Source organism: Argopecten irradians, chromosome 3, assembly GCF_041381155.1.
Source record: "Argopecten irradians isolate NY chromosome 3, Ai_NY, whole genome shotgun sequence".
In the NCBI taxonomy this organism is placed as follows: domain Eukaryota; kingdom Metazoa; phylum Mollusca; class Bivalvia; order Pectinida; family Pectinidae; genus Argopecten; species Argopecten irradians.
The window spans coordinates 26,492,883-26,520,813 of NC_091136.1; the positions used below are offsets into that span (position 1 = coordinate 26,492,883).

The 27,931-nt window shown below is 34.7% G+C and overlaps 1 protein-coding gene across 7 annotated transcripts in view; it reads left to right on the plus strand.

Moving 5' to 3' along the window:
• LOC138318013 (1-phosphatidylinositol 4,5-bisphosphate phosphodiesterase beta-1-like) overlaps positions 1-27,931 on the plus strand; it is a 103,812-nt gene that overhangs the window by 66,398 nt on the left and 9,483 nt on the right. For 3 of the 7 annotated variants that reach the window (XM_069260032.1, XM_069260029.1, XM_069260034.1), the window contains 26 exons: positions 1,772-1,905; positions 2,354-2,438; positions 2,883-2,983; positions 3,414-3,580; positions 4,205-4,219; positions 7,645-7,791; positions 8,221-8,378; positions 8,999-9,078; positions 9,344-9,428; positions 9,668-9,761; positions 10,024-10,307; positions 11,104-11,200; positions 11,498-11,582; positions 11,909-11,981; positions 12,362-12,413; positions 12,547-12,701; positions 13,155-13,319; positions 13,774-13,873; positions 14,164-14,268; positions 14,459-14,556; positions 14,837-15,017; positions 16,621-16,635; positions 22,100-22,183; positions 22,962-23,077; positions 24,077-24,271; positions 27,642-27,913. In XM_069260032.1, coding sequence (XP_069116133.1) covers positions 1,772-1,905; positions 2,354-2,438; positions 2,883-2,983; positions 3,414-3,580; positions 4,205-4,219; positions 7,645-7,791; positions 8,221-8,378; positions 8,999-9,078; positions 9,344-9,428; positions 9,668-9,761; positions 10,024-10,307; positions 11,104-11,200; positions 11,498-11,582; positions 11,909-11,981; positions 12,362-12,413; positions 12,547-12,701; positions 13,155-13,319; positions 13,774-13,873; positions 14,164-14,268; positions 14,459-14,556; positions 14,837-15,017; positions 16,621-16,635; positions 22,100-22,183; positions 22,962-23,077; positions 24,077-24,271; positions 27,642-27,913 — 3,143 coding nt within the window. Of the gene's footprint in view, positions 1-1,771; positions 1,906-2,353; positions 2,439-2,882; positions 2,984-3,413; positions 3,581-4,204; positions 4,220-7,644; positions 7,792-8,220; positions 8,379-8,998; positions 9,079-9,343; positions 9,429-9,667; positions 9,762-10,023; positions 10,308-11,103; positions 11,201-11,497; positions 11,583-11,908; positions 11,982-12,361; positions 12,414-12,546; positions 12,702-13,154; positions 13,320-13,773; positions 13,874-14,163; positions 14,269-14,458; positions 14,557-14,836; positions 15,018-16,620; positions 16,636-22,099; positions 22,184-22,961; positions 23,078-24,076; positions 24,272-24,648; positions 24,661-27,641; positions 27,914-27,931 lie in introns of all 7 variants that reach the window. The other 4 variants (XM_069260030.1, XM_069260035.1, XM_069260036.1 and 1 more) reach the window with 3 other exon arrangements.

Genomic DNA, 27,931 nt, shown 5'->3' on the forward strand with positions numbered 1-27,931 from the left:
ATTCACCCCTGAAAATTCACAATGAACCATTCCATCATTTGAAATGGAAGAGCTCAAATGTGTCTCTAGGGGTGAATTAGTTATTGAGGATTACAAACAGCTCTAGGGCCACTAGAAGCTCTCCTCAATGTTGTATATATCTAGTGAAATTAGGCCTCAATAAGTATAAATATATGCTTTGGTATGACTTCACCAGAGACCAATATTATACGCGATGTATAGATGACATTTCATCTCTATCAGATGTGATATTGAATGAAGATCAAATTCATAGAGGAAGAACTCCATATTAGAAAAGATATTCATGTATTTTGCTTTATTAGGGAATTAGAGTAGGATTATATTATATTTTAAAACAAAGCAAAATGAATTGATCCATTTTGAAAAAAAAAAGATGAAACATTTTTCCTCAACATGAACAAAAGATTTTGTTTGAAAATTCCTGTCATTATTTCTAACCCGATACGAGACAGAAATTTAAAATAGTATAACGGGAATTTGTGACATTGCTTCTTTATCTGTAATGCATGCATGCATAATTTGTAATATCTAATTCAGATGAAAGATGTTTGACAGCTTTGACAAGAAAAAAAGTCCAATATGTGACATATATATCTTTCACTCATGTATAGTATGTGAAATTAGCATTTAATGAGATAGGAAAAAATGGTGTAACTGTGAAATTACACACAAGTTTTGCATATATTATACATCACTTCTAATTTATTTTTGACTTTAAGGGATATATTATATATCAAAAATAATTTATCACTTCTAATTTATCTTTGTTGACTTTAAAGGGATAAATTTCAGACATATTACATTTATAATATAGACTTTAAAGGGATAAATTTCAGACATATTACATTCATAATATAGATACCTATTACACTGTATATGATTGTACTTGTAAAATACTTCTTGTCTGCTGTATAGATACCTATTACACTGTATATGATTGTACTTGTAAAATACTTCTTGTCTGCTGTATGTATTCATGACTAAGATATTCTGAGTGATCTTAATTTCATAACAATTGATTGACACATTGTTCATTGTGTAAGGTTAATCAAGAACAATGGAAAAGTTTAAGACGTTTATGGTGTTATTGTCAGATTTATACCAGCCGAGGGTCGGCATGGCAGAGCAGTCAATGTGTTTTACCAGGAAGTTCTACACTGCTCTCAATATCTTGGTTGCAAGTTAAAAATCCATGTGTAGAATAAATTTGCCAGATGCTGACTTTATAGTACCGGGTTCTGTAGGTTTCAATTCCATAATTCAGAGTTTTTTTCATGGAACTCTTGACTTTCCTCCCAGAACTGAAACTTGATATAGCCTTATATGGCCATTGTTGTTGATGTAAATAAATGAATACTTGTATAGTAAATAAAGCCTTAACAGATAAATTAATACATGTACCTCAAAGTAAATAGTAGAAATTCAAGTATATGTATCTAATTGTTCAAATCAGGTGCTATTACCACTAAATACCTGTACACGTTACATCATATAGTGTTAGTTTTGGTCACCTATAGAATTTTAAAATGCATCAAATTCGAGATAAAATGGCAAGGGTAAGGTGTGATTTGCTGTTGATTATTTCCAAAAGTTCCGATGATTGTGACATCATATTTTGATGTGATTTTTGTGACGTTATAATCACCTGAAGGTGGTACTATATAACAGGGTCTCTGAGTTTAATGTGTTTGCAATAACAAGAATAAACTGTAAACCATTTTGTATGAGACAATTTTATTGATGGTTACAGGAATGGTGTGATGAGCTATTGAAGTATTCCACCAATCTATTGGCCCTTAATGCCAGCGCGCTGTCCTATCTGGAGAAGGCACACACCAAACTGACGCATGTACTGGACGTCAACGGACGAATACCTGTCAAAAAGTTAGTTGTATACATTAACATATAACTATGATGAAGTTTCAGTAGTTTGATTGTCTATGGTTACATGTAAAATGAACAATCTTACATAATTATACAATTTAATTGAAATTTTAAAAAATATACATGGTAAATTCACCCAACAATAAGATAGGATACATTATGCCTCTGTATACTCATATAAGGGTTTCATACTTTAAAACCACTTATATTTGTGTGTAATTAAATGTCACATTTTCCGCAGGCTGTAAGAAATTAGAAAAAATATTCTTAATGAAAATATGTATGATGTACAGATAAATTAAAACCATATGAATCGCCAAATTATATAAAGTTGAGTTTAGTGTAGACAGTACTTACAGGTAATTTTATTCATTCATAGACTGATTGGTAGTTCTTTGTGATGGTGACCAGTTCATTCTTGATTATTATGATGCTTGTTTTTGTACAGTATTGTCAAGATGGTTGCTAAACATACAGAGGATCGTCGGCGTGTGGAGAAGGCTCTTGAAGCAGTTGGATTTAATGCTGGAAAGGTAGGATGATTAAACTGTCCAAAAAATGGAATAAAAACATAAAATTTATACTTGAATTTAATAACATGCTATTCAGTATTTGCATATTACAGAGTTATCCGCCCTTGCGTGTAGGTATTGATTGTTACGTCATGTGTTTGCGAGCGGAACGTCATACTTTTAGGAGAAAGCTATGTGAATTGCACTTACAAAATAATGACATAACAAATGATACTTACCCACAAGGGAGCTAACTCTGTAATATGCAAAGATGGAACATACAAAGATCGTCTATATGTCAATACCCCACATCAGTTCTAGGTTTTTGTTACTGAAAACAATCAGTATTTAAAGAATGTTCAATGCTTCTACTAGATAGTAACTACAAGAAAATTGAATCAAGCATACTCTAATAATTCATGTTTACATTGACCAATGAAAACAAATTTTTGATTCTGATTTCAGAATGAGACTATAGACCCAAACAGATTTACATTTGATGGATTTTTCAACTTCTATCGTCACCTGGTAGGAAGAACGGAAGTGGATAAAGTTTTTGATGAGATGTAAGTCATACAGTATTTCAATGAGCTTTATGCATGAATAACAGAATAAATAATTCTTACTGCTGATGTCACATCAACTCTTCGTTTCTGATACTCTTATATATTTTATGATGTCATGTGTATCTGGAAGGCAGCCACGTAGGGTGGTTAAAGGTGTCCCAATATGTTACCATTTCCACCTCTGGATCACAAGTTCAAAAACCCATGTTGGGCAGTTGCTAGTCTGCTGGTCATTGGGTCGGGATTTCTCCACCTCCTAAACTTGACAGTTCCTTAGATGACCCTAACTGCTAATAGATTGTTAAACCAAACAAACAAAACCAAACATATCAGATTGTCTGTCATAGCTGGGGCATAATGATGAATCTATACACAACAGGTTAGAGTGAGTAAACTTAATATCCTATTAATTCTATATTTCACATTTCAGTGGTGCCAAAAAGAAACCATACTTGACAGTTGACCAGTTTGTAGATTTCCTGAATCGTGAGCAGAGAGATCCGCGTCTAAACGAGATTCTGTATCCTTACTACACCACAAAGCAGGCCCAGGACCTGATAAACACCTACGAGACAAAGACTGGCATGGCTGCCAAGGGTAGGTAACTCTGACAGATAGCACTGTAGTACATCACTTAGGCCACTGAAGGATAGAATAATTTGTCACAATTTTAACAATTTTAGAGCTAAAGTGTTAAACAAATAATGTTTTAGTATGGATTGCTTTTAGTTATATACCTCATATTTATAATGGTGAAGGAAGTTGATTAATTAATTAGCTAATTATGATACTGACAATATACCATAGGTGCATCCTAACCCATATAGTTTATATAAGGTGGTGGATATTTCTGCTAGATCTTTTGCATTTAATTTATTTCATAAATACAGTATAATTATATTTATCTGATATATAATTTTAATTTTTCAAATAATACAATTGCTTAATCAAAAGAAAATTTGTACATTTCATCCTTATGTATTTTGACAATAGCATGTTTTAATAGATGTGTTCTTTGATGCGAGATTTTCCCTAAGATTTACAGCATTATGTCATTTCTGTCATTTCCTAGTCCTAAAATCATGGTGAACTTCAAGGACAACTTCAATATTTTTTATTTGCAACTGTTTGAATGATACTCTATCGGAATGTTTTGGAATCTCTGTACCTTACGTTATGATGCATTGCGATTTTCTTTTTTCCCTCTTTGTAACTTTAAAGGGGATGTTGAACCAGGTAAGAGAAGGGCATGAACTATATCAACACTATCCTAGCAGCATGCTGGCATTTCTTATACCATTTCACAAGGCATCCAAAATTTTCTGTTTCCGAAACCAAGTATTTAGAAAGGTGCATAGATAACGATTTTAGAAATAAAAGTTGATTGCCCTTTTATGAAATGTAAAATTTGGAGTTAATTGTTAACCCTAAATGTTAATTAAATTTCCAATAACTTCTAAAAATTCTTATAAAAGCTTCTAAATTGTGCTATTTTTTCTTCCATTTTGCAAAATGACATTAATATAGAAAATACTCAATAAGCAATCTTATATTTCTTAGTTAAAATTTCAATTACAAGCTAAATGATATTTAGACCAAGAAATCTTCCCTAAACGTGTTGTTTGGCAGATGACAGCCTAATGGAGTCTTGTAAGATGGTAGTGCAGTGTTTTAGTAAGCACTAGGCCCATGATCAACTTGGGAAGAATTCTGTTTAGTAACAAGTAGATCTCTTTTGTTTCAGTCTACACATATATAAGTTTTGTGCATTTTGTTTCTGCAGATTTTCAACAACAGGAGTAGAAACTTTTAGAGAATTTTTAGCACATTTTTGTATAGGTTTTCTCACTTCTACTAGCTCATGATTTGATCTGTGTGCTCGCATGTGTAGCAGCAGTTTAGTTTGCCTACATGTATTCTAGTTACTTTTGTTTCTGCCTCAGGTAATTTAAGAATGGCTTTGTACATATCAACTGGACAAGAAACCAAACCCTAAAGAAGTGATTATAGCCTTTTTCAGAGAAGATTTGACTGGCTTCATTTTAGTTATTGTATTTTCTGGAGTATAAGTCACACCTTTTTTAATCGGAAACTGAGCATTCAGCTTATACTTCAGTGTGGTTTTATACAAGGACAAACTAAAATCACATGTTACAATCTCAGTGTAAACCTGTAAAGGAAATTATTGTCTGAATGATTTTCATAATATAAAGCCCTAAAATGAACGGAAAAAATGCAATGATATGATTCAAATGAAAAAATGAGATGTCATTTAGTTATTATTGATTTTGCAGTTCTGGATTTTGCAGTACATTAGAATTTGAGGACAATTCTTTTCGTTTTGCATGTACATGTGATATATAACTCGTTATTTCAGTGATATGTCTGTTGGCACACATTCACTACATGAACTGATTCTTAGGTCAGAAGACATGATTTGCACCAAGGTTGTATTTAGCATGATTGACTGTAAAAGGGGACCATAATGCACAATGATAAATTTGATACATGTTGTATAAGCACCCATAGGGTTTTAGACTTGCATTGGGTTTATTCACATTTGTAAAATGCACTGTGTTTTTGAGGAATGTTCGATATTTATCAATAAAGCATATCAAAACATATTGTGTGGAAAAATGATAGACTATGTACGTGGTATGACTAGTAAATTACTTTTGCAGTCATACAGACATCGTACTAAATGTTGTAGAACACTGAAGTTTTTCTTCTAAACACAGTATAGAACAAATCAGAAATAAGAAATTCACATGAACCTATGTATTTATTTCTGGGAGGGACATTTCTTATTGTTATATTTCTGGGAGGATGTTACTAATCATTTTAGTACTGGGGGTGATGTTTCTTATGGTTTTAGTACTTGCAGGGATGTTTCTATAAGTACTGGGGGATGCTTCTTATTGTGTTAGTACTGGGAGGGATGCTTCTTATTGTGTTAGTACTGGGAGGGATGCTTCTTATTGTTTTAGTACTGGGAGGGATGTGTCTTATTGTTTTAGTACTGGGAGGGATGTGTCTTATTGTTTTAGTACTGGGAGGGATGTGTCTTATTGTTTTAGTACTGAGAGGGATGTGTCTTATTGTGTTAGTACTGGGAGGGATGCTTCTTATTGTGTTAGAACTGGGAGGGATGCTTCTTATTGTTTTAGTACTGGGAGGGATGTGTCTTATTGTTTTAGTACTGGGAGGGATGTGTCTTATCATTTTAGTACTGGGGGTGATGTTTCTTATGGTTTTAGTACTTGCAGGGATGTTTCTATAAGTACTGGGGGATGCTTCTTATTGTTTTAGTACTGGGAGGGATGTGTCTTATGGTTTTAGTACTTGCAGGGATGTTTCTATAAGTACTGGGGGATGCTTCTTATTGTGTTAGTACTGGGAGGGATGTTCTTAATGTTTTAGTACTGGGAGGGATGTGTCTTATTGTTTTAGTACTGGGAGGGATGTGTCTTATTGTTTTAGTACTAGAGGTGATGTTTCTTATGGTTTTAGTACTTGCAGTGATGTTTCTATAAGTACTGGGGGATGCTTCTTATTGTTTTAGTACTGGGAGGGATGTGTCTTATTGTTTTAGTACTGGGAGGGATTTGTCTTATTGTTTTAGTACTGGGAGGGATGTGTCTTATTGTTTTAGTACTAGAGGTGATGTTTCTTATGGTTTTAGTACTTGCAGGGATGTTTCTATAAGTACTGGGGGATGCTTCTTATTGTTTTAGTAGTGGAAGGGATGTTCTTAATGTTTTAGTACTGGGAGGGATGTGTCTTATTGTTTTAGTACTGGGAGGGATGTGTCATAATGTTTTAGTACTGGGAGGGATGTGTCTTATTGTTTAAGTACTGGGAGGGATGTGTCTTATTGTTTTAGTACTGGGAGGGATGTGTCTTATTGTTTTAGTACTGGGAGGGATGTGTCTTATTGTTTTAGTACTGGGAGGGATGTGTCTTATTGTTTTAGTACTGGGAGGGATGTGTCTTATTGTTTTAGTACTGGGAGGGATGTGTCATAATGTTTTAGTACTGGGAGGGACGTGTCTTATTGTTTAAGTACTGGGAGGGATGTGTCTTATTGTTTTAGTACTAGAGGTGATGTTTCTTATGGTTTTAGTACTTGCAGGGATGTGTCTTATTGTTTTAGTACTAGAGGTGATGTTTCTTATGGTTTTAGTACTTGCAGGGATGTGTCTTATTGTTTTAGTACTAGAGGTGATGTTTCTTATGGTTTTAGTACTTGCAGGGATGTTTCTATAAGTACTGGGGGATGCTTCTTATTGTTTTAGTACTGGGGGTGATGTTTCTTATGGTTTTATTATTTGCAGGGATGTTTCTATAAGTACTGGGGGATGCTTCTTATTGTTTTAGTACTGTGAGGGATGTTTCTTATGGTTTAATTATGTTTCTTCTTAAGAGAACTTGACCACTGAATGGTATGTTGAGGGCGAGTATGTAATAGAATGAGAAGTAAATAGACTTGTTAATGTCATATACCCCAAAGCCACAGTCAAAGATATATTCCCAGATGGTCATCTGACCGAGACATTTTTTGATGATTAAATGACCAATACTGGAATGATTATATGAATGGCAGTCGTGTGACTATTATATATCAATGTGACAGTGTTGTGATAAGACTGTGTATGTTCCAGGCCATCTGTCCCAGGAAGGCTTCCTCATGTTCCTTATGAGTGACGAGAACCAGAGTATTGCACCGGACCTGTTGGATTTGAGCCATGACATGACCCAACCTCTCTCCCACTACTTTATCAACTCTAGCCACAACACGTATCTAACAGGTATCGTTATCTTCCTGTAACAAAGGGGCAGTAACTCTAAATCATTTTCTTATGCGCAATTAGGGCCTAATAAGGTATTCCAGCAAAGAAAATATTTGATTTTCTGCCATATTCCTACACTTATTACATCCCAGGTTATGTTTTACATCCGAGGAGTTCCGATTCTGATCCTGTAACACAGGGGCAGCAACTCTAACTATATCATCCTGTAATACAGGTGCTGTAACTCTGACTAAAAATTTGCACATGGGCTTAATATCAGACATTGAAAGATTATTTATGAGTAATTCTATGAAAAGAATCAGAGTCAACTACAAACATGATAATGGTTCAGTATAGGAGGACATCACACAAGTATTCTATTGTTTTAGTTATATCAGGTAGGTCATCATGCTAACTTACACTGACCATTGCCTATTGTGTTTGTAGGTCACCAGTTGACCAGTAAGTCCTCAGTTGAGCTGTACAGACAAGTCCTCCTCAGCGGCTGTCGCTGTATAGAACTGGATTGCTGGGATGGTCGGGGAGCAGATGAAGAGCCAATCATCACCCATGGTTACACCATGTGTACTGACATCTCATTTAAGGTTTGTACATCACTATTGTCTGTCTGTCTGCAGCTGTCTGTCCATCTGTCAAAAATAATTGCCTAGACAACTCTTTGCAGATATGTTGATTAGTACCTTGTGTAAATATATATGCATGTTATTTTTGCCAAAGTTTGGTTGTCATGGTAACCAGGTCACTAAATAAAGGCTTTCTAAAATGGCCAATAATTATTGGATCAATTCTGTTCAAACTGGAACAATTATTGTAACATATGGATGTCTATAATTTGACACATTACATGCATCAATAACTTATTGTTACCATGGAAACACAAAAAGGGGAATATTTGTTACCATTGAAACACAAAATGAGAAACATATGGATGTCTATAATTTGACACATTACATGCATCAATAACTTATTGTTACCATGGAAACACAAAAAGGGGAATATTTGGTTGTTACAGTTACATTTAAGGCAGGTTGGCTTTAATTCCATTGAGTTACAGTTCTAATTATACCTCCCACAATCAAGTCATTTAGGATAAGTGTTACTTTCTACTTACTATAGTTTCAGAGAAAAATGTCTTCATTATGTAAATTCCTCTCATTATAACCTGTAACCCCTGTCATTGTTTTCTTCTCATTTCGTCTTACAGGAAGTTATTGAAGCCATTGCAGAAAGTGCCTTCAAGACTAGTGATTTCCCAGTGTCCCTGTCCTTTGAAAACCACTGCTCGTAAGTCATATCAATTTAAACCAATCCTGTATGGCGGATTGATATTGCAGGCAGTTTATTTTCACTATATTCATTGAAACCCACAACTTCTAAACACCAGCAAAATATTCTGAAATTCATTGACATACCTAAGAGCAAAAGCTAAAAGAATTCCTGGGTATATGAATTTGGTAACAGTGAAATTTAACTTTTGCAAATATCGTCTGGAAATGCAAAGCACTGTACAGTACACTTGGGATGTCAGCACTATATATTTATATTACAGACCGAGACAGCAGGCTAAAATGGCAGCCCACTGTAGAAATATATTTGGGGATATGTTACTCACGGAGCCATTGTCTTCAAACCCAGTAAGTCGGAAAATATTAAAGAGATTGTACTTCGTTGGCGAGGAATCTTGTCTATGAAATGAATCTAACTTTTAATTTAGTAAAGAACTGTAAGGAAGTTAAAAAGGAAAAGAGAGATAACCTGGTAGGGACGAAAAGTACCAGAGAGAAAAGAATAGCTACAAGAACAATAAATCTAAGGGAGATAAACACATAGAGGGTAAAATAAATAATTTGATTGTTTAAAATCTTTGATACAGGTTGAACCAGATACACCATTACCAAGTCCACAACAATTGAAGGGCAAGATTATCATAAAGAATAAGAAGCGACATGCCCATAAGCCAAGACCAGGTAAACAAAGATGTGTTTTTGACCATTCAATAGGCTGTTTTGACAATTTAGGGGCAAACTTCCATTGAATATGCTTTACATCTTTAAATGATCATGTTGATTTGTTTTTATATCAAAGGTCCAATAAGTCAATTTTAATCGTCATGTTTTTACAGTCAAGGATAATTGGGTTACACTTTAATTATGTATGTTTCAGATCTTTTGATGAACATGTTGTTGAAAATTACTAAGTTAATTTGAATCTGCATGTTTGTTTTTACAGCCAAGGTTCAAACACCTTTAAAGAGTACACCTAGCTCTAATAAAATGGGCCAGGTGAACGGGGAAACCAAGGGTGGAGGAGGGGATGGGGATGGAGGGGGAGGAAGTGAGGGGAAGACAACTCCGGCACCCGCCGAACCCAAGACACGTACAGAGAGCGAGAGTGGGGAGGGAACACCAGCAGACAAACCAATTGATTCTGATGAGGATTCCGAGTCGGACGAGAGCGACTTTGAAGAAGAGGAGGAAGTGCAGGATAAGAAGACTAACTTCAAACAGGATAAGGTATAGCTTTCATTGATATTGAATTTTCAAATCGGGGGTTAATCTAGGTTTGGGGGAAACTACCCTATTTCAAAATAGGGGGAAAATTTAGCGAAATATAAGGGAATTTGACTCCTCTGATATTGGTCCAAACATATTCATTTTGACAAAAAAAAAGCTGTGAAACAATTTATTTTATTTTAAGATTTTATAAAACAAGACAATTTAAGCTCAATAATTAAAAGTTTGAGTTTATTATAAAATATGCAGTAGCCGTATGATATTTGCATACAAAAGTTTAAAACATTACGGAAAAATATTAAAGTCACAGGGGAAATAATGTTACAAAAAATGGTCATTTTTTAGCTTCAAAGAGGGGAATTTTCAAATCAATAGGGGAATTTTAGGCCAGAGGGGAATTGATTCTTTGATGGGAAACTACCCATAAACTGTAGAAAGCAGAGCTAGATTGACCCCTGCAAATGTATTTAACTGAAAACTGTATACCTGCGAGGGATTGAATTTTGCTATATTTGTAGCCAAGGTGATTTTCCCAAATTTATATTCATGCACAGGAGTTTGTCGTTCTGTCAATAATATATAGTATAAGTATGTTAAAAAAATACCCCTATATACTATACTCCTGTGATTCATGCAAGAAAAATAACCTGTATAGGTTATTATTGTTAGAAATTGTCACAACTGAAATTCTGTGAAGAATGACTACATAGTTTCATTATAACTTTCATTTTGATGACTAGGATTGGAAAAAAATAACTTTGATTAATAATATGCATACACTGAATCTGTTGTATAGGGTACAGCAGGAAAAGAAGCTGAAGCCGGCCAGGAGATGTCAGCCCTGGTTAACTACATACAGCCTGTCCACTTCCACACCTTCGAAATCTCAGAGAGTAAGTCTCGGTCTTAAACTTTGTTCTGAGAAGGAACTCAATTTATGTTAAGATTCATTTCAAATTATGTGGTACTTAATTTGAAATTAACCATGTTTCAGGGGCAGAGCATTTGTTCAATTTCAAATTAATCATGTTTATGGGGCAGAGCATTTGTTCATCAACCTGCTCAATATCAAAGAAAATTATGAATTGGAAATTGTAATCATCTGTATTTTTAGGTTTGAGACAAACAAAAATATCAAATTTAAAGTAGTTCTACACTTATGTTATGTACTAATGATTTTTTTTTTACAGAAAGAAACCGAAGTTATGAGATCTCGTCCTTTGTGGAAACCCAGGCTTTGAGTTTACTAAAGGAATATCCTGTAGATTTTGTCAAGTATCCTTTCATTGCATTAACAAATGTGTCATACTATCTCTCCACATCAGTTCATCCATTTACACTTTAAACATTAAGGCAGTATACATATACTTTCTGGGCTTCAGCTGTGCATAAAACATGGGTAGGTATTAAAACTCCATACATGTATAGATAACGCTTGGATTACAAACAGATTGTTTTCTTTAAACTGATAATTCAATACCATAAATAACATGATGTAGTAAGAGAATTATGCCTAAAAGGAGTTCTAAAACACATCATGTATTTCATTCACTGCTCTTTGATAAATATAACAATGTTTATTCACCTTAACATCATCACAGTTATAACAAAAGACAGATGAGTAGGATTTATCCGAGAGGAACGCGAGTCGACTCCAGTAACTTTCTTCCACAGGTTTGTATTCTAACCTCAAATGTTTTACCAAAATGTAATATGAGTAGGTGTCATAGTGTAAACTGGAATCAAAGATTATTAATGTATACTGTGGTGGATAATCTATCAAAATTCACTTTACTACCATTGCTCTGAATGTCATGTGGCCAAGGACCCTAGTGAGCAATGCCATGTGACAAGTTCTGTTGTGTGGTGTTTGAAGTTAACCATCACAAAATGACTTTGACTCTTTAAACAAAACAAAAAAATTCATAAGGTTCTGAACCTTTTCACATAGATCATAACGAAAGGTCAGTAGAAATTGGCCAAGATCATAATATTATATTATTCAACATTTAGATGTTATATCACTTTTCTTCATTAAATTTTCACTGTTTCAGATCTTCTGGAATGCTGGCTGCCAATTAGTTGCACTGAATTTCCAAACATTAGGTAATAATGATTGTTGAATAGGTGTGATTGTACTGCTGTGTAAAGCAATGGGGAAAAAAAAAGAGGAAAATGATGAAAAACATTTAACTGAATTAATTATCTTTAATTTAAATTATAATTTTTTTCTTTAAAGATGTACCAATGCAGATCAACCTGGGAATATTTGAGTACAATAACCGCTCAGGTTATATCCTCAAACCAGACTTCATGAGGAGGACGGATCGACGATTTGATCCCTTCGCTGAGTCAACAGTAGATGGGATTATAGCTGGCAAGGTCGTGGTCAAGGTCAGTATAACATGTCAATGTTACCAAGGTCGTAGTCAAGGTCAGTTTAACATGTCAATGTTACCAAGGTCGTAGTCAAGGTCAGTATAACATGATCATGGAATTTGTTACCAAGGTCATATTTATGGTCAGGATTAGTTATCAAGGTTGTGGCCATGGTCTAACTACATTTCATTGAGGTTTCATGACGGGTGTCTCGTGTTAGGAGTATTTTGTAAGGGTAAAATATCCAATATTGTTGTCAACCGTATATATATATCCATTATCGATATTTGCATTTGGAGCTGATGAAGTGGAAGGTTGTTTAGTTAAGGTGAGGGTAACACTGATAGGCTCTTTGCATTACTGAATTAAAGAGACTTTCCTTGAATCTTCACTGATGAAGTGACCGAGTGATAAGCTGTGGATGCAGTGAGCTACTATAAATGTATAATTTTTCTTTTCCCTCAACAGATAATCTCTGGCTCCCTACTGTCAGAAAAGAAGATCGGGACATACGTGGAAGTGGAAATGTATGGTCTGCCGACAGATACAGTGAGGAAAAAGTTCAAAACCAACATGGTCCCCAACAACGGGATCAACCCTGTCTACTCTAGTGAACCATTTGTTTTTGAAAAGGTAACAAGATATCTGGAGTGACCACATTGTGCTTAAAAATGTAACACTCTATACTTGTAGCCAATTATGACTTACAGTTGTCAGGGATCTGAATACTGAAGTATTTTAACAGTAATTGGATAGAAATGGGATTTATGAAATACACAATGTATTATAAATGTAGACCACCTTGCCAATGCATGGTACAAGGCCTAATTGAACCTATTACAAGGTTCTAACTGTATGTTGGTTGATTTTCACAAGGAATTATTTGTTCCTCTGTAACCTAAACCAGAGAATTCATAACATAAAACCTGGATGCATTTATATAATTTGAAAACAAAGTCATCTATTTAAATGCTTTTTAGCTGCAGTGGTGAACGTGTACCTCCACCTTCTAAAATTGACTGCTAATAGGACATTAAACACTCTGCATGTTTTGCTTACAAATTTAAACTGAAATTGTTTCTTGCAGGTCGTCCTTCCAAATCTAGCTGTGATAAGAATTATTGCATTTGATGAGAACAACAAAATGTTAGGCCACAGGATTTTACCTGTTCAAGGTTTAAGACCAGGTGAGTTATTCCATGAAATTTTGATTTCAAATAGCAATGTTGCATAATTGTTAGGTATGAAGTTAATGAATTATTGCGCTATATACCCATTGCGCTTATGCATTTCCTGTATTGCAAAATTTTAAAACTGTTCAAATTTTAAAAATTTGTCAAAATCACGAAAATTTTTATCTACGAAAAGTTATGACTTTACAGTATTCTGAAATGAAAAGGAAAAAGTAATATCTATTTTTGATTTATTACGAAGTATTCCTGTAGATAATCTATGACATGTGAATGTTTCTTTCCAGGTTATCGTCATCTTCCACTCAGGAATGAATGTAACCTCCCCCTCCTGCTCCCCAGCCTCTTTGTCTACATCAATGTGATGGACTATGTGTCTGACCAATTCGCTAGTAAGTATACAAACAAAGGTACATGTACAAATAACAAGAATAGTTTAAAATTTGTATCTAGAATCAATCTTTGCAACAGAACTGTATTGAATTTTTTTAAATAATTAATTTTCGATAAAGATTTCAATCTGATGTGTTTTCTTTCTTAATGATTTTGAGGGATTGGTAATGTGTCTGATGTTTGTTTCAGTATTTACGTGGGCCCTGAGTAACCCTATACAGTACCTATCACAGCTGGAGAAGCGTGATGCACAGTTGAAGATTTTAGAAGACATGGATAATGAGGATGTATGTGTGATAATTTCCATTACATGATTGATAACTATTATTAAGTATTTAAATAGTTTCTATTCAATATCTTAGATGAATTGTAATTTCGCAGTGTGTTATTTATTGAACTCATTTACCCCTGAATACACATTTAGACTCTCCTAAATCAAAGACAGGAAAAGTCCATTTTGAAATTTTCAGGGGTGGGTGGGTAAGTAAGTTATCTTCATTACCTCTCTTGATCTGTTTGTTTTGGGAATAGCTTCCTTTGAAAAATTATGTTAATGAAACTTTTCAGACGGAAGTATCAGACAGCACAGCGGACGGGCCAAGAGACGTTTCCCGGACAGACAGTAGTAGTAGTTCAGCTAACCCCATTCCAGAGAAAAAGACTGATAAAAAACCTGTGACAAGCAAAACTTCTCATGCAGAGATAAAGCCCCAGATCAGCAGCAGTTCTGATAGTAGCAGTCCATCAGGTAAGTCACCGTGACCTTGACCAGCGATACTGGTGACGTCGCATCAGGATGAAGATCTGATGTAGATATTTCCCTCGAGATTTGTAGTTTAGCATCTTTCTTGATAAGTAGTCCAATTTCTTTTTGAGTGTCATATGCGGTTTGACTTTGGTCCCAATATCATGATAGTTTAGCATGTATAGCTGTTTGTTTATTACAACTTGTAAAATATCCAGCATTAATGTGTAAAACATAGTTGCTTTTAGGATTCATGTTAATGCACTTTTTCAGACTTCTGAAAATGCTTTCTTCAGAAGATTAAAGTTCAAAAAAGAAGAGAAAATGCACATTTTTAATCTTCTGAAACAGACTTTTGTCTTAAAATTGATAATGAGAAGTATTTTTGGGAAAAAAACCCAGAAATTTCACAGAAAATATTGTTACAGGCATGAAGACTTAAGATGTTTTAATTTTATCTTGTACAAAAATCAGTTTAATTGTTCCATATTGAATAACAGGAATATACATATGAGAAAAGTAGATAGCAGGGTAAGAGTTTCATTGGAGCACATTGACCACCTTTGTATACGTACCTTCTTCATTTTCATGTGAAGACTTCTTAAACAGCAGCCATTGAATGATTAGGTTCTGTTAACATTGATTTGTGTGTAGTTTTGTTGAGTACAGACTTGGAAGTAACCAGGCATTGTAATGTTATAGATGTAGACCATCTATTAGAAAGTTCATCTCATACAAGTCTTTTCAAACTGTGATTATTCGTATGATAATTTTGTGCCTTATGATATTGATAGATGCAGTTCCTGACAAATTTTTTAATGCTAAATATGGTAATATTAATAAAAAACAATTATTTAACGATTGATTTGACTATATTTTTTGATGTTTTTCTTTTAGATCAATCTTAAAAAATTGTTAGTAGGACTTTCAACTTACAAAGATATAAAAATCTGTTTGAATGGATTTAAAAAATTGGAAAAAAACCTGTATGAGATCTACTTTCAATGATTTAGGAATACCACAGTTTCTGTGTTTTAAACTAGGTAGACTTCCACTGCTGTAGGCAAAGATATTTTTACACCAGTTCTGAATTAGCTTGAATGACCTTGCCCTATTATGTTTGTTATGTGCATGGTACCGTGTTGTCAGCATGTTTTCCTATCAGAACACAAACTGTATGCAAATGCACCAATAGCAATCTAGGGTGAAAGGACTAAAAAGGTTGCCTAGCCAACAGAGCATGTAGCAATAGCCTTATTGAAAGGAGAGTGCCTGCTGACGTTTGCTCAAAGATAAAATTTATTAACAAAATGAGATAGACTATTCACCCTTGAAGATACATTTGAACTCTTTTAATTCAAAGTCTAGAAAAGTTCATCATGAATTTCCAGGAGTTAATGAGTTTGAAGATTTCCCTAATATTTATCAGTGTACGAAATTCTGGGAACTTTTTATGTATTCCTCTGTGAATCATTGAGGACAAAAGACATCACTAGAACCTTGTATAATTGTATTTCATTGTTGTAGCTGTATTGTATTATTGCCTTGTTATTGTATATTTGATTTGCATGTTTTAATGGTTCTATTTTTGTTTTCTTCCCCACAGATCGCATGTTTTATCGTATGTTAAGTTATGGTTATGTAGCTAGCACATGTGTAACCAGTTACCATGTATCACCTATAGCCCGCTAACTCTCTCCTAGCGACCTAACACATACCTAACACCAATCCATCTCCTCATATTAACTTGTGCAAACAGACATTCCAAGGGCTATTGATATCCAAGTCTTAAGAGTTGGAGCTGATGGCAAGGTCATGTCATTTGAAGTCAAGGTTATGAAGTGCCCAGTGAAGTCAATGTCAAGCATTGGTTATACCCATGCAAGTCATCAATCACTAGTGAAAATCAAGATAAAGTCAAGGTCACACCAATAGATATTGCTTTTAGGGTATATCTATTTCTTCATGAAGTCTAATAATATCTACCATCAAGATAACATCTGCATTTGAAGATTTACTTGCCTTAGATTTTTGGCAAGGTCAAAGCAAGGCCATAAGGTCAAGTAAAGGTCATGTCTGTAGCCTTAGATTGACTTTTCAGGGTCATTATAGGATAAATCCTGACAAAGCACTGTCTGGTGTTTGAAAACTTTATAATGGTGTTTTCGCCAAATACCAAAATATCCAAATAATGAGAGAATGAAATAAAACAAGAATGTTTAATTGAATATATATTTATTTGCTTAGTACTGAATAAAAAATATTTAAAAAGACAAAAAATCCTAATAAGAAACTGTGACTGTCACATCAGCTGTGACACTATATGGAGAGGTTAGTGTACCCTAAGTCTGACTGCACATTACAACCCCCGAAATCTCGACACAATAACACACTGACACACATCTCTCTCCTTTTAACTTATTAACAACCCCTGTAAATTATTATTGATGTAAATATACACAAGTTTGAATTTAACTTTGTATATCATTTCTATAATGAGTGAGCTTTTAAGATTCGTGTCATTGATTATGTAAATAAGAATAAGAGTGTGACATTGATGTTTTAAACTCAATATGATTTGCTGTGAAACATTGACAAATTGTGCTGTAGCTTCATTTCTAATGTTTGCTGTATTTTGCTGTTTCCTTTTGTTTTATTTGCTTGCTTTTTAGCCCACCATCATCAGATGGTGGGCTATTCAAATCGCCTTTCGTCCGTGTCCGGTCCGTCGTCCGTCCGTCCTTCCGTCCGTTAACAATTCTTGTTACCGCTATTTCTCTAAAAGTACTGAAGGGATCTTTCTCAAATTTCATATGTAGGTTCCCCTAGGACCCTAGTTGTGCATATTGTATTTTGGGACTGATCGGTCAACAAGATGGCCGCCAGGCAGCCATCTTGGATTTTGATAGTTAAAGTTTGTTACCGCTATTTCTCATAAAGTACTGAAGGGATCTTTCTCAAATTTCATATGTAGGTTCCCCTAGGACCCTAGTTGTGCATATTGCATTTTGGGACTGATCGGTCAACAAGATGGCCGACCAGCCGCCATCTTGGATTTTGATAGTTAAAGTTTGTTACGGCTAATTCTCAGAAAGTACTGAAGGGATCTTTCTCAAATTTCATATGTAGGTTCCCCTAGGACCCTAGAAGTGCATATTGCATTTTGGGACTGATCGGTCAACAAGATGGCCGCCAGGTAGCCATCTTGGATTTTGATAGTTAAAGTTTGTTACCGCTATTTCTCAGAAAGCACTGAAGGGATCTTTCTCAAATTTCATATGTAGGTTCCCCTAGGACCCTAGTTGTGCATATTGCATTTTGGGACTGATCGGTCAACAAGATGGCCGACCAGCCGCCATCTTGGATTTTGATAGTTAAAGTTTGTTACGGCTAAATCTCAGAAAGTACTGAAGGGATCTTTCTCAAATTTGATATGTAGGTTCCCCTAGGACCCTAGTAGTGCATATTGCATTATGGGACTGATCGGTCAACAAGATGGCCGCCAGGTAGCCATCTTGGATTTTGATAGTTAAAGTTTGTTACCGCTATTTCTCAGAAAGCACTGAAGGAATCTTTCTCAAATTTCATATGTAGGTTCCCCTAGGACCCTAGTTGTGCATATTGTATTTTGGGACTGATCAGTCAACAAGATGGCCACCAGGCAGCCATCTTGGATTTTGATAGTTAAAGTTTGTTACCGCTATTTCTCATAAAGTATTGAAGGGATCTTTCTCAAATTTCATATGTAGGTTCCCGTAGGACCCTAGTTGTGCATATTGCATTTTGGGACTGATCGGTCAACAAGATGGCCGACCAGCCGCCATCTTGGATTTTGATAGTTAAAGTTTGTTACCGCTATTTCTCAGAAAGTATTGAAGGGATTGTTCTCAAATTTCATATGTAGGTTCCTCTTGGACCCTAGTTCTGCATATTACATTTTGGGACTGATCGGTCAACAAGATGGCCGACAAGCAGCCATCTTGGATTTTGATAGTTAAAGTTTGTTACGGCTATTTCTCAGAAAGTATTGAAGGGATTGTTCTCAAATTTCATATGTAGGTTCCCCTAGGACCCTAGTAGTGCATATTGCATTTTGGGACTGATCAGTCAACAAGATGGCCGCCAGGTAGCCATCTTGGATTTTGATAGTTAAAGTTTGTTACCGCTATTTCTCAAAAAGCACTAAAGGGATCTTTCTCAAATTTCATATGTAGGTTCCCCTAGGACCCCAGTTGTGCATATTGCATTTTGGGACTGATCGGTCAACAAGATGGCCGCCAGGTAGCCATCTTGGATTTTGATAGTTAAAGTTTGTTACCGCTATTTCTCAGAAAGCACTGAAGGGATCTTTCTCAAATTTCATATGTAGGTTCCCCTAGGACCCCAGTTGTGCATATTGCATTTTGGGACTGATCGGTCAACAAGATGGCCGACCGGTGGCCATCTTGGATTTTGATAGTTAAAGTTTGTTACCGCTATTTCTCAGAAAGTATTGAAGGGATTGTTCTCAAATATCATATGTATGTTCCTCTAGGACCCTAGTTCTGCCTATTGCATTTTGCGACCACCATCTTGGATTTTGATAGTTTAAAGTTTGAAAAGCAGAAAAAAGAATTGTAAGTTTGAAAAGCAGAGAAAAGATCCCTCTTTCATTTGTCAGACATAGATCAATCTTTGGTGGGCGCCAAGATCCCTCTGGGATCTCTTGTTAAAAGACCTCATCACAACAATGAATGTTGACATAAAAATAAAGAATAAATAAGAAAAAAGACCATTTATTTTTGGATTATTCGCAATGAACAAGTATTATTGCTTTATAATGTTGTGATTATTAGTACATGTACATGTACTTGTCTGACTTTAGAAATATCTATTCCTCTTTATTGATATTGACTTTAGAAATATCTATTCCTCTTTATTGATATTGACTTTAGAAATATCTATTCCTCTTTATTGATATTGACTTTAGAAATATCTATTCCTATGTATTTATTGATCGTGACTTTAGAAATATCTATTCCTCTTTATTGATATTGACTTTAGAAATATCTATTCCTATGTATTTATTGATCGTGACTTTAGAAATATCTATTCCTCTTTATTGATAGTGACTTTAGAAATATCTATTCCTATGTATTTATTGTTTCCTGACTTCAGAATTATCTAATCGTATATCTTTATCTTTCTGTAAGCTATTTTGGTTATTCAAAAGACTTCCTTGTTCTATAAACTTAAACAGATCAAAATGTTGTCTTTATGGATCAAATTGCTTTCTTGATATATAAACTTTTGTGGGTATGTGTATGTGAGTAGATCATATAGATTTCTTGATCTAACAAAACTTTGGCAGATTATATGGCTTTCTTGATATGTAAACTTTTGTGGGTATGTGTATGTGAGTAGATCATATAGATTTCTTGATCTAACAAAACTTTGGCAGATTATATGGCTTTCTTGATATATAAACTTTTGTGGGTATGTGTATGTGAGTAGATCATATAGATTTTTTGATCTAACAAAACTTTGGCAGATTATATGGCTTTCTTGATATGTAAACTTTTGTGGGTATGTGTATGTGAGTAGATCATATAGATTTCCTGATCTAAAAAAACTTTGGCAGATTATATGGCTTTCTTGATATATAAACTTTTGTGGGTTTGTGTATGTGAGTAGATCATATAGATTTCCTGATCTAACAAAACTTTGGCAGATTATATGGCTTTCTTGATATGTAAACTTTTGTGGGTATGTGTATGTGAGTAGATCATATAGATTTCCTGATCTAAAAAAACTTTGGCAGATTATATGGCTTTCTTGATATATAAACTTTTGTGGGTATGTGTATGTGAGTAGATCATATAGATTTCCTGATCTAAAAAAACTTTGGCAGATTATATGGCTTTCTTGATATATAAACTTTTGTGGGTATGTGTATGTGAGTAGATCATATAGATTTCCTGATCTAACAAAACTTTGGCAGATTATATGGCTTTCTTGATATATAAACTTTTGTGGGTATGTGTATGTGAGTAGATCATATAGATTTCCTGATCTAACAAAACTTTGACAGATTATATGGTTTTCTTGATATATAAACTTTTGTGGGTATGTGTATGTGAGTAGATCATATAGATTTCCTGATCTAAAAAAACTTTGGCAGATTATATGGCTTTCTTGATATATAAACTTTTGTGGTTATGTGTATGTGAGTAGATCATATAGATTTCCTGATCTAACAAAACTTTGACAGATTATATGGCTTTCTTGATATATAAACTTTTGTGGGTTTGTGTATGTGAGTAGATCATATAGATTTCCTGATCTAACAAAACTTTGGCAGATTATATGGCTTTCTTGATATACAAACTTTTGTGGGTATGTGTATGTGAGTAGATCATATAGATTTCCTGATCTAACAAAACTTTGGCAGATTATATGGCTTTCTTGATATACAAACTTTAATACATCCTATCACTTTCTTGATCTATAAACTTTAGTGGATCTTTTATGGATAATATTGCTTTTCTTGATCTATAAACTATGGCTGTTTAGATGTATACCGATACTTGATATATAAATACTCCTGTGTATCTGCTTGTGCTTGTGTTAGTAAATGCATGCATACTAGGAAAGCTGTGTATTTTAGTGTTTGTACTGATTGCCTTCTGTCAGGACAGCATATAAGTATAGTCATTATGTAGATATTGAAATATTAGTAGAATTTAATGTTATAACGTAATGTATAATGGCTGGGGCAGGGACTCTTCATTTCTAACTGATTCTCTGGTATAAATACTTTCCTTTCAAAATGAAGATGAAGAGCTCTGAGACAGTGAAGCAATACTGTCATGCATCAGTATGGGCTCCCTTAGGTGCATTAATCATTTGGAGGTTTTTGACTTCCCAGTTAAACCTAAACATCCTTGTGTATGTCTACACAGTTGTTCTGTGCTTGTTACCATGTAATCGGAAGATAATTGGTCAGATCTCCTTAGATATAATTTCACACCGTTTAACAAATATGTTTCTGCTTTATCACCCCTTCCTGATATTGTATGACTAAAAACTCCCCTCCAATGTTATAGGAATGGTGAGCCAAACACAACTACGAAGTGTAAACAGTATCAACAATGAAAACGGACTAAATGCCGCCACCTCCAAACTTAATGGTAAGTATATATACTTTCAAAAGTTCACCATGCAACATAACTCTAAGGCAGAAATACTCCATTTCTCCTATACACAGGTCATATTCACAGTGCTATAATTAATCTACTAAATGAATTTAGCCACAATTTATCACGAAATCCTTCGGTGGATCATATTTTGCATAAATGACCACTCATATTCTCCTCAGACCTGTGGTTGGTGGATTTTCAATAGGTTTGGTCTGAGACATCCAATTAGAATAGCAATTTAATTAAAATTAGACTTGTAATTCCGCTCCAATAATACAATAATGCTACAATAATCTATGTTACGCTCCAATACAAGATCTAACAGAGCCCCGTTCGGGGTCACTTCAGCATGACCTCTGGCCTAGAATCGGAACATCTCGGGATGTACTCTTCCAAATGAATCAACCACACCGAAGATTCCGAAGGCGACACGATGAACGGGGCTCTGTTAGATCTTTTATTGGAGCGTAATGTAGAGTATCATAATGGAGTGGAATTACAAGTCTTATTTTAATCAGATTGATTAGAATAGAGAACACTTTTGACTTTATTTGTGAGGGGGAGGAGGTGGTGGCAAATACCCCACTCTTACCCTGCAGCCACAGGGACAGGATCCAATAGACCAAGAACCGGTTAAGTTGAGAAGCACATTGCCTATAGTTAAAGAGATATTGATGCGAGTCAGGCAGGTCTATTGGGCCTATTTCTTATATAAGCAAATGATATAAAATGAATATCAAGTAATATGTTGTATGTCTTTGTGTTACAGATCCAGCCATCCTACAGCCCACACCCCTGGAGGAGCTCAAACAACAGAAACCCTTCTTAAAGGCTCTGAGTAAACGAGACAAAGAATTAGAATCTCTTAAAAAGAAACATGAAAAGGTATGTAGGTAGGCCTAGGTTCGATACTGAAGGAAGTTAACTCTAAGTATTTCATTGTCAGATTCTTTGAAAAGTAATTCTATAACATTTTGATTAGATGATAAATTTATACAATAACATTGACCAACATATGATTAATGAATAATGTTACATTCATGCTTATTACCAATTTAAAAATACACCATGATTCTGTTTCATGATAATAGTTTATCTTATGGAAGAGGAGGTATAAAACTCATCTCTATAACATAATTACAATTCTGATAAATACTTTAAACAATCTGTCAAAATTGAATGGAGGTGTTTTCTAGCATATAACCTTAGTGCATTTGATCAAGAAGAAAAACCTTTTGTTTCTGGGATGTGCAGTAAAGCTTTGTATGCAAACAAGGTATGCTTTAACTGTTTCACATGTTTACTACGGAAGTATTTATACAGGCCCTATATATTGCTCACTTTGACTTGATCTGCTGAAGCATCAACAGGAGCATACATCTGTCGAGCCATAGTGGATGAGATTAGTTGTGTGTCCTTTTACCCATACCATGGAAACTCATTGTTATATACAGATTAATGTGAACCACTTTATTTTCGAATTTGCATAATATTTCACTTTGTTTTTCTCAATATATTTGTGAGTACATAAATTCACGACCAAGGCTCTTACTAATAATTGTGCATACATGCCATGTATACCATTATTCACGAAACATGTATAAAAAATGAAGTGGTTTATATTACTTTTCACATTGATATTTACGCTTGAAATCTAGTATTGACAATGAAAAATTATAAATTTACACATAATCAGAAGTAAATTTTGTGCTTCATTTATTGAATGATAGGTATCTCAAGTAATGTAAGAATATTAGTTAAATTATGACATTGTTCGTGATAAAGTTTTGTTAAAACAGTTGCCGTGTTGAGCCCAACTTCAGTGGAGATGTAATGTGCTAGTTTTTGTTTGAAGCAGATAGTTTAGAACTTGTGTGTTTACAGGTACGGGAAAGTGTGAAGGAGGTACACGACACACAGTTGGATAAATTGTTACGTACACAGGTCAAGGCCAAACGAAGCCTTGAAAAGACCAACAGTAAAATGCTAGATAAGGCCAAGAAGACGGGGAACCGCGAGGAAGTGGAGCGTAAAACCTCGATGGAATATGATAACCTGCTCACTGGCCATGAGGTTGAGGTATACCTCGCTCCATAATCTTGATTTCTTTGTTTTTCAGGCCCAGAAAGGAACATAGCATGACTGTTCTCAAAATCAAAATGTCTCTTCAAAAAGGCCATAAAGTGGTTGTCAGGAGAATCTAAAAAGAAAAACATTGTGGTACTGAATTTTGAAGTTGTTTTTTTTTCTGTCCCTTTCTTGGTATCATTTACAGCTTTTTATTATAAGACTTGGTGACCTTTTATGACCTTCTGAAACACTTTGAATGAAAAGAACAGAATGTGATTCCCGAAAGCAGATACATGCATTGCAGAAAAAATCAAAAATATGAAAAATTCAAATATTTTTTAACAAATTAATCAACTGACATTCAATATCTTCTTGTTTTATTTTAGCTGAAGTCCAAGGTAAAAATTTCTGAGGATTTGCGTGGCATAAACACAGTACAGGCTTAGCTACCTTGATTTACTGGGCTCTGACCTTCGTACACAGGCAGAACTCGGATTTCTTTTTCTTCTTGCTTAATTAATTATTACTTTACATTCCTTTTGCTTACTATATTTTTCCTTTTCCTATGATTTCCTTTTTCTTACATTTAATCATTAGATTGATTTGATTTTTGCTTAATGAGGATTTCATCAGTATTTTGTATAACCTGGCACATTACCAAACCTGAGATATTAAAGAGTAATCTTTGAAGATGTTTTGAACCCAAATTTACTCTGAACCACCTCACAATGACCCTACACCACACTTCCTGTCCAGTTTGTCTCCCTTCTGCCCAGATTGGCTGCCACGTCCCATCCTCCTCGCCCCAATCACTTGATGAGATTTGTCTTTCACACAACTTTCACATCATATTTTTTACATACACAAATGGTATGCTGTTCATTTTTGCCCTTTTCCATAGGATACCAATCACATGTCGAAAGTCAATTTAAATCTTAGTCTGTCTTTACTTTAAACTTGTATTGAATAACATTTTATATCCAATGTTTTCTCTCAATATACATACTGTGAATGCTCATAGAGGATTTGCTATGAATACATTTTGTATCCATCTCTAAAGAAAATATCTCCATCTTTGCAAGTTTTATGAATAATGCATCCAACTGCATGGTTCTTAGATGTTGAATATGATTTCTTTTTCTCTTTTATTGGCTATGCTAAGTCCATTTTGAATGCTCAGATTTATTTTACCGGTTTCGTACCAAAGAGAAATGTTTTTGTGTCCCCATTTTCTGTGTCGATAGTTGTCAGTGTCTTTTTTAGATACAATGATGGGTGTTATTGGGTATGTCACAGCAGTGTTACTGTAGAATGGTGCCTTTCACATACCTCCAATCAACCAGGTCTATGTTTTACTCAGAACTTATTCTATAAACAAAACAATATAGTATGAAATATACTGGAAGTCTGTCAACTGCTAGATCAGAGAATGATGAGCCATTTTAGCCAGAATATGCATGCTGATTTTGAAAAAGCTGATTTATTTATATATATATATATATATATATGTATATATGATGTATATCCAAGAATATTACATTAAACAAAAAAAAATATTTATGGAAAGTTATATCTATGATATTCAGGATGATGTATTAAAAATTAATGAGAAAGTCAGATTATCAATACTTTGTCATCCTTGTTAATGTTGTCTTTATACAACAAATGTTAAATAATAATAGTCATATTCACTGGGTATTATGCCGATCTGCTGGTAGGTTCCTCTGCATTACTAACCATGGGTTTCTCAATGTTCTGGGTTCTACAATGCTGGTAAAAAAATGACAAATCAGTCGTTTGAACTGGATATCCATTGGTTACCTATCATAGCTTATAGAATCTACCAGTTACTCCTGATTGCATTAACAAATGATTACCAAAACAACACCCAGTATCTGTAACGAATCCTGATCATTGGCTTCGTAGTACAAGAAACTTGGTTAGTTTTGGTTGCTATGGTTATTGTGGTTTTCATTGTTTCTTAAGAATTCTGACTAGTTACTTCTAGTTACCACTGGTAACTAATGGTGATGACTGTTTCTATGGTAACCATGGATCACTATGTAACTGCCGGTTACTGTAATAATTACTATTGGTTCCTTCTGATTTCTGGTGGCTACTAACTAATATTTCTAGATGTAACAAGCAGTGAAATTACCTCATAAACTTTAATGCTCGAAAGCAATTGATCATAAATTGTTTTTAACATGTTGTTGTAATAAGCAGTAATATTTCATCATTGAAAAGTTGATAATACTAAACCATCTTATTTTAAGCATTATATCAATATATATATATTACCTGATAACTATCTTTTCTAGGGCTGAGTCCAGGAACATTCCTTAAGTTTACATTGTCCATTGGGAATCATTACAGAAGTTAAGGAAATAATCTCAAGTCAAGGAACTATTCTTTATTTCTGTGATGCTTTCCTATGGGAAATCTTAAGGTTAAGAATTCCTTGAAGTTAACGGATGTTCATGAAACTGGCCCCTGTAAGGCTCTTTGTGAAGCTATAATTTCTAGTTTCCAGTTGATAGTAAACTGACTTTACGGAGTAGTAGATATTACAAGCTAGTAAAATCTCCTGTAACAGTAGCACTGATCATTGTAGGTATATCATTGGCTAACGTATAGCAGATGTATCATGTTAGGGTCAGTCATCACAGCAGTGTTTGAAGAAAATTAACATTTATTAGTCTTCCTATCTTAGAGAAGATGAACAAATTAAAAACAAATCCATTTACAGTGGCAGACTATGAGCCGTTGGCTGTTTCAGCAGTCAAATAGATCGTATGCTGATCAATTGACTGGGCTGTTAGCTCATGTGCATTGGTATGTAGGTCGCACAAAGTGGGAGGAGTGTAAGCCGTTCTGTTGCATAGGCAGGGCTTATGCTATAGTGGTGTACAAGAAAAGATGGATGTCAAAAGCCCCGCTCATGTAGTTGTCAGTCAATGTATGCCACAGAATAATTGATTAGCACACTTTGACACCATGCTTGACCGACAGACCAATGTACTGACCCACCTTTCTACCTATTAGGCAGCTGACACGGTCAACTGTCCAATGTCTGTCGCTGTAATATCTTTGTATGTTCAAAGACAATTAAAAAACCTAGTATCTAAAGTCTTTTAATCCCAAAGATAAATCATTAATAAACAAGATAATTTTTAAATTTCTGTGTAATATGTTTCCATATAATGGTGAGCCATTGAAACTAGTGTGGAATCTATAATTCAACATGTTTGAAAAAGAGATATTCGGAAAATAATCAGGAAGATAAATGATAATGAAATGGATAAAATGCTCCCTATAGAAGTACATATTAAGATCGTGATAGAAAGGAGATGCATTTTACCTTTGGTTTCCCTTGCAGCACAAGGAGTTAAGGGACACACAGACAGAAATGTTTGCATCCATAAGTAAAGAACATTATCAGGCTGAGTTAGAGATACACCGGCGCCACCTGGACCCGATGTACGCAGCTCTCAAGGAAATCATGGAAGCCGACCACAAGAACCACCTCAAGCGACTCAGTGACGTCCATGACACAGAAGTGAAAAAGCTTACAGACGACATGGAGGCATCACGACAGAAAGACAACAAGCAGATGAGTAAACAGTACAAGGATAAAGAGGAGAGAGCAAGGTAGGTTTTAGCTGCAAT